Below are 9647 nucleotides of genomic sequence, written 5' to 3'. Positions count from 1 at the left end.
GCGAGGTGCAGGCAGGAGCCAGGCCAGCGCGGCCAGGGACCGGCGTGGCCGACCGCGGCCGGCACAACGCCGCGGAGCCGGCCTGGCGCCTGCTGCGGCGCTGCCCCAGCTCTCCGCGAGCGTGCTGCCCTGCATCCCCCCGCCCCACGTGCTCTCCCTCGGCCACCGCAGCCCAAAGGGGCACCACCCGCCGGCCGGGCTCGAGGCCGGGCATCCCCCGCGCAGCCGCGATGGGGGCCGTCCTGGCTGCAGCGGGACGCGCGCAGCAAAGCCCAGCCCCGTGGCAGCAAAGAGCCAAAACCGAAACGCTGGGCAGGCGCGAGGGCTGCAAGGAGAGAGAGCTGTCGGCGGTACTGGGGGAGAGAGAAAGGGAGATTTATTTACAGGGAACCAAGTATCCGTTGGAACCGAACTGCTTTACAAGAGAGTAGTCCGGGGCTGTGGCTGAACGCGGGGAGCTCCAGCAAGCCGAGGACAGCTCCGCTGCCCAGACCCCAGCCCTGCCTCCGTGCTCCGGGGGACACCGCTTGCTCCAGCACCAGGACGCCGCCTCCGTCCCCAGCTGGTAAGACGTGGGAGCCCTGGAGCGCCCTGCTCCAACTGCCCTCCGGCCCTGCCAGCCCCTGCTCCCCACGGACGATGGAGGTGCCAGCGGCACCTGGATCTGGGTCCTTCGGCAATGGGGATGCGGGGCTGGGCCAGCTGGGGAGATGTCACTCGCTACGGTTTCTGCTGGCCCGGAAGGTGGGAAGGGTCCCCTGCGCTGGCACTGTGCGAGCTGCCGGTCCCCAGGGTGGTAGCGAAGGGGTGAATTCCCCATCCAGCCCAGTGACACCCAGCAACAGCCATCCACAAGCACGAGGGTTTGATTCCCCCGTCCCCAGCACGTACCAGCGGAGGGAGAGCACATCCCTCCCCATCCCCTCTCGGCAGCAGCTGCACCGGAGGACTCGTCCCTCCTGCTGGCTGAGCCGCCTGGAGGGCCGGGGCCGTCCCATGGTCCTGGCTCAGTCCATCTTCACGACCATCTTCTTGACAGCCCGCCGGGATGTGCCGCACTTGCTGTTGATGACGGCGTTGAAGTTGCAGCCGCGGCCGCACATCTTGGTGACGTACTCTGCAGGGCGGACGGGGAGCAGTGCTCACCCGCGGCCCCGGAGGGAGGCAGCCGGAGATGGTGACCCCAGACCCATGGCACCACGATGCTCTCCAGGACTTTCTGCCCCCTCCCATGGCCACCCTGACTGAGCCCGGTGAGTGCCCGGCAGACCCTCGGCTCTTGCTCTGCCCTGACTCGCCCTTGGGCACTGGCAGGGGACGAGGGCCCTGTCCCACCACCTGTCCCCTCTCTGGTCCCTACCTTTGATAGCATTGACCACGGCGACCGGGAGGCGGACGGGCCGCTCCATGGTGGTGTTGTTGTGGGCGATGCGCTGCCCTGTGGCCGAGGACCGGGCCAGCGTCTCCCGGGAGAAGAAGTAGTCGAGGAGCCGCCGCGTCATGAGCTTGGGCTTGTCCGTGGAGACCTGCGAGAGGTCGTCTAGCTGCGGGTGGGTGATGTAGACGCCCGAGTTGGGCACCAGCTCCAGTTTGGGCCTCCCGTTCTCCTGCGGTGAGGGGAGAGCTCTCGTTCGGGGCCCGGCCGCAGCCTGGGGACCCCCCGTCCATCCCTGGGCCTCCCCCCAGGTACCTGGACCCCCCCTTCCAGCTCCTGGACCCTTCTCCATCCCTGCTCTTCCTCTTCTGTGCCCTGAGGACCCCCTCTGTCCCCCACCATCCCCTCTGTCCCCCGTCCTCTCCCTCCATGCCCTGTCCTCCCGCTCCGCTCGGTGCCCGGCCGGGACCCCCGGCAGGCCCCCACCCACCTCCACCGGCGAGGCCCAGAGCGGCGTGCCGTCGGGCAGCGTGTCCCTGCCGCTCTCCTCCCAGAGGCAGGCGGTGGCGGTGAGCGCCGCCGGGCTCCCCGCGCCCTCCTCGGTGCCCAGGCAGGGGGTGAAGCCGCCGGGCAGCCCTGCCCGCAGCCGCCAGGCCGGGGGGCTCCGCGGCACGTTGGCTGGGGCGCAGCCTTGTTCCCCGGGGCCGGAGAAGGGCTGGAGCCCCCCAACCTACGGGGACAGCGAGGGATCGGCTGGGGTGAATGGGACCAGGGGGACGTGCTGGGGGCAGAGCTGACCCCGGGTTGGGGCAAGGGCACCCGTCCCCTGCGGCCGGCCGGGACCCACCTGCGCCACGGCGTCGCCCTCCAGCAGCCCCACCAGGCCCTTGAGGAACTGGACGTTGCTCTCGCTAACGCCTGCGGGGACGCAACGGGGACACGGCGGGGCTGAGCCGCGGGACGGGGACGCCGGCTGCTCCCCTCCATCTCCCTGTCCCCGCTCAGCCCCTCGTCCCTCCCAGCGCCGCCCCACGGCGGGGGCCGCCCCAGCCCGCCCGCGGCTCCCCGTCCCCGCCGGTGCCGCGGCTGTTACCGATGCAGCCGGTGCCCGAAGCCAGCAGGGTCCTGGCGGCGGCCGCAGCGGCGGGTGCCCCCGGGCCGCCGCCGGACGACAGCAGGTCGTTCTCCTCCTCCAGGCGGCGGACGTGGCTCTTGAGCTGCCGGTTCTCCAGCTCCAGCTCGCGGAGGCGGCGGTCGCGGCGCAGGGCGGCCTCGTCCCGCGAGGCCAGGGCCTGCCGCAGCTCGGTCACCTGGGCCTCGAGCTCCCGCAGCAGCTCGGCGTACAGCCCGGCCAGCCGGGCGCCCCGCGGCGCCCAGCCCTCCGCCCCGGCCCCGGGGCTGGCCGCCGCCGCCGGGGGCTGCGGGCCGGGCCAGGGCAGCCCTCGGGGGCTCTCGGGCACCCGCGGGTGGCTGGGGCCGGCCCGGGCGCCGGGGCACAGCCGGGCTCTCTTGCGGCCCGCGGCGTCCTCGGCGCGGAGCGGGGCCCTGGGGACGCGGAGGTGTCAGCCCGCGGGGTTTGGGTCGCGGTTCCCCGGTTCGGGGACAGCAGCGGCGGTGGCTTCGTACCTGCCGTGTCCCGGGCCGTGCGCGGGGTCCTGGGTGCCGGGCAGCGGGTAGCGGGGGCGGCCGGCCGGGCGCTCCCCCTCGGGCCGGGGGTCCCGGGCAGCCCCCGGCTCAGCCCTGCCGTCGGCCATGGGCGTCAGGGCGCGGGACCCCCCCGGAGCGCGGCCGAGCGGCGGCCGTCCTGCCGGCGGGGGACAGGGCGACCTGGCGGGGAGACGTCGGACGCCGGGTGCCCGGCCCCGGGGTTGGCCCTCAGGCGGCCCCCGTGGCCCTGCTCGTCCCGTCCCCTGACCGGTCCCCCGGCCCTGCCAGCCCCCCGCGTCCCCCAGCGCGTCCCCTGCCTGGCTGGCCCAGTCCCTGCCCAATTCCCTCCCCCCCCCTCCCCAGTTCACCTGTCCCCCCCCAGTGTCCCAGCCTCTGTCCCCTCCCTCTGTCCCCCCAACCCCTCCAGTGTCCCCTGCCCCCCAGCCCCTGCATCCCCCCACTGTCCCCTGTCCCCCACCCCGTCCCCCAATGTTCTCTGTCCCCAGCCCTTGTCCCCCAGGGTCCCCTGTCCCCAACCTCTGTCCCCCAATGTCCCCTGTCCCCAGCCCCCATCCCCTCAGTGTCCTCACCCCAACTCCTGTCCCCCCAGTGCCCCCCTGTCCCTAACCCCTGTCCCCCAGTGTCCCCTGTCCCCAACCTCTGTCCCCCAATGTCCCCTGTCCCCAGACCCCATCCCCTCAGTGTCCTCACCCCAACTCCTGTCCCCCCAGTGCCCCCCTGTCCCTAACCCCTGTCCCCCAGTGTCCCCTGTCCCCAACCTCTGTCCCCCAATGTCCCCTGTCCCCAGACCCCATCCCCTCAGTGTCCTCACCCCAACTCCTGTCCCCCCAGTGCCCCCCTGTCCCTAACCCCTGTCCCCCAGTGTCCCCTGTCCCCAACCTCTGTCCCCCAATGTCCCCTGTCCCCAGACCCCATCCCCTCAGTGTCCTCACCCCAACTCCTGTCCCCCCAGTGCCCCCCTGTCCCTAACCCCTGTCCCCCAGTGTCCCCTGTCCCCAACCTCTGTCCCCCAATGTCCCCTGTCCCCAGACCCCATCCCCTCAGTGTCCTCACCCCAACTCCTGTCCCCCCAGTGCCCCCTGTCCCTAACCCCTGTCCCCTAATGCCTCCTGTCCCCAGCCCTTGTCCCCTCCAGTGTCCTCTGTCCCCGATCTCTGTCCCCTCAGTGTCCCCTGTCCCCCTGCTGTCCCCCAGTGTCCCCTGTCCCCAACCTCTGTCCCCCAATGTCCCCTGTCCCCAGCCCCCATCCCCTCAGTGTCCTCACCCCAACTCCTGTCCCCCCAGTGCCCCCCTGTCCCTAACCCCTGTCCCCCAGTGTCCCCTGTCCCCAACCTCTGTCCCCCAATGTCCCCTGTCCCCAGACCCCATCCCCTCAGTGTCCTCACCCCAACTCCTGTCCCCCCAGTGCCCCCTGTCCCTAACCCCTGTCCCCTAATGCCTCCTGTCCCCAGCCCTTGTCCCCTCCAGTGTCCTCTGTCCCCGATCTCTGTCCCCTCAGTGTCCCCTGTCCCCCTGCTGTCCCCCAGTGTCCCCTGTCCCCAACCTCTGTCCCCCAATGTCCCCTGTCCCCAGCCCCCATCCCCTCAGTGTCCTCACCCCAACTCCTGTCCCCCCAGTGCCCCCCTGTCCCTAACCCCGTCCCCTAATGTCCCCTGTCCCTAGGCCTTATCCTCCAGTGCCCCCCGTCCCTAACCCCTGTCCCCCAGAGTCCCCTGTCCCCAACCTCTATCCCCCCAGTGTCCCCTGTCTCCAGCCCCTGTCCCCCAGAGTCCCCTGTCCCCAACCTCTATCCCCCCAGTGTCCCCTGTCTCCAGCCCCTGTCCCCCCAGTGTCCCCCGTCCCCAACCTCTGCCTGCCCAGTGTCCCCCAGCCCCTGTCCCCAACCCCATCCCTGTCCCCCGCAGTGTCCCCCCCAGGCCCGCGGCCACCCCCCGCCCCCGGTTCCGGCCCCGGCCCCCCGCCGCCGCCCCCCGGGGACACTGTACCTTTAAGGGCCCCTCCATGTGCCTGTTTACAGCCCTGACACCATTTCCTGCTCTCCGCGTCCCGCCCCCACCGCCTCTCCCATTGGCTGAGAGCGCGCCCCGTCCTCCTACCCCATTGGGTCCCCGCTCACCGCCCCCTATTGGCTGCCGCCGATAGGCGGCGGGGGCGGGGATGAGGGCGGGGCTGCCCGCCCGGCGGGGCGGGGCGATGCCGGCGGCCGCCGCGGGGAGGGGGCTGCGCGGCTTGGCCCTGCTCGGCACCCGTCGGCGGGCGTGGGGAGGGGGCAGCGCTTCCGGCATGGACCTGGGGGCGCTGAGGAAGAGCTACCGGGGGGACGAGGAGGTGGGGGGGGCCGGGGAGGGGGCGACCGGGGTGACCCGTCCCTCGGCCGTGTCCTCGGGACCGGGTGACCCCCCCCCCGGCCCTGTCCGTGTCCCCGGGGAGGGGGTGACACCCCCCAGCCCTGGTTGTGTCCCCAGGACCGGGGTGACCCCCCCCGGGCCCTGTTTGTGTCCCGGGACCGACGTGACCCCCCCTCCCCGCCTTTGTGTCCCCAGGACCGGGGTGACTCCCCCCCGGCCTTGGCTGTGTCCCCGGGACCGGGGTGACCCCCCCCCTGCCCTTGTGTCCCCGGGACCGTGGTGACCCCCCCCCCGGCCCTATTTGCGTCCCGGGCCCGGGTTGACCCCCCCCCCGGCCTTGGCTGTGTCCCCGGGACCGAGGTGACCCCCCCCCGCCCTAGCCCTGGTTGTGTCCCCGGGACCGACGTGACCCCCCCCCCCGGCCCTGGTTGTGTCCCTGGGACCGAGGTGACCCCCCCCCGGCCCTGGTTGTGTCCCCGGGACCGAGGTGACCCCCCCTGCCCTAGCCCTGGTTGTGTCCCCGGGACCGAGGTGACCCCCCCCACCCCAGTCCTGTCCATGTCCCCGGGACCGAGGTGACACCCCCCCCCCCGCCCCAGCCCTGGTTGTGTCTCCAGCACCAGGGTGACAGCCTCCCCCGAGCCCTTGTTGTGTCTCCAGGACTGGGGTGACCCCCCCCAGCCCTTGTGTCCAAGGGAGCGGGTGACCCCCCCCTGCTGCTGGCTGTGTCCCTGGGACCGGGGTGACCCCCCCTGCTGCTGGCTGTGTCCCCAGGCCTTCGAGGAGCAGCACCTGGCCTCCCGCGACCCCATCGAGCAGTTCAGGGCCTGGTTCGAGGAGGCGGCGCGGTGCCCGGCCGTCGGGGAGGCGAACGCCATGTGCTTGGCCACCTGCACCAGGTGAGGCTGGCGAGGCTCGGTGCGCTCCCCCCTCCCGCGGGCCCCGACCGGCAGGGCTGTGGGGAGGACCCCGGCTCCGAAGGGGGCGTCTGCGATGCCCTGGGCCTGTTGCCACCTCTTTGAAGCTTTGGGAGGTGCCCTGTAACTCCCCAGGCTGCTTTCAGCCCAGGCCTCGCCAGCTTCTTTGCTGCCTGCGACCACGGCAGTTTCCAAGCGCCCTGGGCTGGTGATGGGCCACAGGGGAGCGTGAAGGGGCCGAAGCTGCCCCAGCGCAGTGGGATTTGGCCGCTGAGCAGCTGGGGGGTTCCCTAGGACGTGGCCTGGGGTGACGTTTGGGGTGTGCTCGCTCTCAGCGTTGCCGCCTTCATGCCGCAGGGATGGGAGGCCCTCGGCCCGCATGTTGCTGCTGAAGGGCTTCGGGCAGGATGGCTTCCGCTTCTTCACCAACCACGAGAGCCGTAAAGGGAAGGAGCTGGTGAGTGCTGCCGCTGCGGCCTCCAGACCCCACGTGCAAGGGCCTGGGGGGGCGCCCGCTGGTTGAAGCCGTGCTGGGGAGCGAGCGCTGCTGGGGACGGGTGCAGGCGAGTCACCGAGCCATGCTGTGTGCGTGCTGGAGACTTACTTAGCTGAAGGCCGTGACGGCGGCTTTCCAGCCCCTTCTGCGCTGAGGGCAGAGGCTGTCTCGGTGCCGTGGAGTGGCCTGGACGCGCCTCCGTTAGCCCCCGTTTCGATTAAGGCTCTGTCTCCCACCATGGGCCAGGACTGTGTGGCTGGACCTGCCTTGTTCCCTTCTGTCTTGCTCTGTGGCCCAGAGCACGTGGCCAGTCCGGCCTAGGCAAATTAGATGATTTTTCTAGGTTTTAAAGTTTCAAGTACTGCCTGTCTGCTGACAACTCTCTTGTTTTTTTCCTTTCCTCTCCCTGCTCTGCTCACCAGGACTCCAATCCCTTTGCTTCCATCGTCTTTTACTGGGAGCCCCTCAGCCGGCAGGTGTGTAGTTTCCCCTGGTGTTGGCAGGGCGCTTGGGGGACCAGGAAAGCAGCAGAGGGGACAAATCGATTCCTTGGCAGTGTTAGATAGCCAGGGCTGACCCTGCACGGGTTGGGATTTTGGGGCTTGTGTGTCCAGGTGGGGAGTCTGGACACTAGATGGCTCCTGGCTCCCTTTTCCCTTCCCTTCTTTGTGCTGTGGCAGAAATGTAGGCTCTGGGGGTGAGACGGGACAGGGGATGTCCTTCTTCCTGGGAGGAGAGTTGGGGAACGGAGCGACGCTTCTCTTGGGAGCTCACGTGGTTCTTCAGAGGCTGGTAGCCCTAACCCGTCTGACTCTGCCTGTGTAGGTGCGGATCGAGGGCTCAGTGAAGCGGCTATCGGAGGAGGAATCGGAGCGGTACTTCCACTCCCGCCCCAAGAGCAGCCAGATTGGGGCTGTCGTGAGCCGGCAGAGCACCGTCATTCCGGACAGGGAGGTGAGGAGCGCTGGGGCGGGTTCCTCCCCATGGCCGAGCGTTCCCCAGCGATCGTGTGCGGAGGGGACCGGCAGGGCCGAGGGCTCCCTCCCTGCCGTACTTGGTGCCCCAGGGCTTCACCACGTCTCCCTTTCCCTCGCAGTATTTAAGGAAGAAGAACGCGGAGCTGGAGGAGCAGTACAGGGAGACGGCAGTGCCAAAGCCGGCGTACTGGTGAGTCGCGAGTCGTGCGGTCACTAATTGTGGGGGCTGAGGGTTTGCCTGTCCCACAAAATTTGGAGTGTGTTCTCTGGCTGGAGGCAGCCCTGGGGGCCGGGAGGGGCTAGGACCTTCCTGTCCTGTCCCTGGCAGCCACCTCGCACTTCTCCCCCTCTGCCTTGCGCCAGTGGTTGTGCGGATGGTCTGTCCCAGGGGTGCCTGCGGGACCCCTTTAACGGCCTGTGTTTCTCTCCCAGGGGGGGCTACATCCTGCAACCAGACGTTGTGGAGTTCTGGCAGGGCCAAACCAACCGCTTGCATGACCGCATCGTCTTCCGGCGCCTGCGGGACGGCTCGGCCCCCCTGGGACACATGACGCACCGGGGAGAGGGCGGCTGGGTGTTCGAGCGCTTCTCCCCGTGAGGCCGCGAGGGTCTCTGGACATTTTAGCCCGATCGGGAGCGTTACCTGTTCCAGCTCTGCCTGCGTGTCCCCCTCTGTGCCCTGGGGAATGGGGTTGACCTTGCTCTGCCCTTCCTAGGGAAACTCATGTTGAGTCCAGCCCCAAGGACCCGTGTCTCGCTTTGCGTCTCTCTGAGGTGGCCCTAGAGCCTGTCAGCTTCCCACCTGCCAGCACGAGGGGAGCAATAGCTCCCAGTGCAGCTGGCAGTTAATTAATCATGTTAATGATTGTGGAGGTATCATGAGAGACCCCAGAAAATCGCCTGTCAGGGAACCATCTGTCCCCTTGTCGTGCCCTGCTACTGGGACCATATCATGCCTCATTTTTTTTACTAGAATCATGTGATTTGCTTGTTCTGTGCAATAACGTATTTAATTGTGGCTTTAATGTCACTGCTGCCTTGCTGGTGTTCGCGGCTGGCTGTGTGTGTTGTCACTGGTGTGCCCTATCTTTGCAGGGTGGTTGGACCCTGCTCCTCAGCCTGGTTGTAGTGGCAGGGCCAGTGGCAAACCGGTGCCTGCAAGCTGGGTGCTGCTCTTTGTCCTCCGCTGGCTAAGTGTACAAGCTTGGAAAAATAAAGCCCGATCGGAGCGGAGCTGTACACTGCGTTTGGGTTAACGTTAACCTGCGCGCGGAGCCAGCGCTGGGAACGGCCGGGCTGCGCTCTCCGGCAGAGGGAGCCGGCTGCCCGCGTTGGCGCTGGGACGGGGATCTGGGCCCGGTAAACCCCGGCAGAGGGTGCTGGCGGCCCAGCCTGCCGCCACGGACCCTGGTGAGAGCCGCTGGCTGCCTTTCCTCACTCTCTTGGGCCCTGTCCCAGTGAAACTGGGCCGTGATAACCTTTGTCCTCCCGCAGCTCTGTACATATGTTTACACTCTCAGTCATTTGCTTTTGGGCAGGATTGTACTCTGGCCTTCGCTGGCTGCCGCGGAGTCCGGCTGTTGCCAGGCTGGGCACGGAGGGTCCCCGGACCCGTCTGACTCTCGCGATACTGGCACAGGTTTCCCGTAGCCTGGGACTCTCCTTTGCAGTGAGAAATGCCCTGCTGCCTCCTGGCCACATCCTCCTAACGTGTGTAGCCCCAGGGTATGCGTGCAAATGTGTCAGTCCGCTTTGCAGCGGGCAAAGACCATTCCCTCCCTTCTGATGTGGCAGGGAGTGCAGCGTCTCCACTCCTCTCTCTGCGGGGTCCCCTCCAGGGCTGGATTCCTTGCTGGATCCAGGGCC

At 68.9% G+C, this 9647-nt stretch overlaps 2 protein-coding genes and 1 long non-coding RNA gene across 3 annotated transcripts; 1 reads left to right on the top strand and 2 right to left on the bottom strand.

Moving 5' to 3' along the window:
- Positions 1–354: 354 nt before the first annotated feature.
- On the bottom strand, positions 355–2799 carry LOC138062163 (uncharacterized; the record flags this gene model as incomplete). The annotated part of the gene is made up of 5 exons (XM_068918762.1): positions 355–1117; positions 1361–1607; positions 1866–2105; positions 2223–2293; positions 2469–2799. Coding segments are annotated over 5 exons (999 nt in total), but the record flags the coding sequence as incomplete, so codon positions are not given.
- Positions 2800–2804: 5 nt separating this feature from the next.
- Positions 2805–5093, bottom strand: LOC138062245 (uncharacterized). Its single transcript, XR_011136322.1, has 3 exons — positions 5029–5093; positions 3002–3202; positions 2805–2920 (listed from the first exon to the last, which is right to left on the bottom strand). It is a non-coding gene; the product is annotated as an uncharacterized lncRNA (long non-coding RNA).
- A 123-nt stretch (positions 5094–5216) lies between these two features.
- PNPO (pyridoxamine 5'-phosphate oxidase) lies at positions 5217–9014 on the top strand. Its single transcript, XM_068919383.1, has 7 exons — positions 5217–5371; positions 6166–6290; positions 6666–6765; positions 7227–7280; positions 7630–7758; positions 7901–7971; positions 8214–9014. Exons 1-7 carry the CDS (start codon positions 5237–5239, stop codon positions 8377–8379), a joined length of 780 nt encoding a protein of 259 aa, XP_068775484.1. The 5' UTR covers positions 5217–5236; the 3' UTR covers positions 8380–9014.
- Positions 9015–9647: the final 633 nt, after the last annotated feature.

This window comes from Struthio camelus, chromosome 25, assembly GCF_040807025.1.
Source record: "Struthio camelus isolate bStrCam1 chromosome 25, bStrCam1.hap1, whole genome shotgun sequence".
NCBI classification, from domain to species: domain Eukaryota; kingdom Metazoa; phylum Chordata; class Aves; order Struthioniformes; family Struthionidae; genus Struthio; species Struthio camelus.
This window is presented reverse-complemented; position numbering and strand designations above follow the sequence as displayed.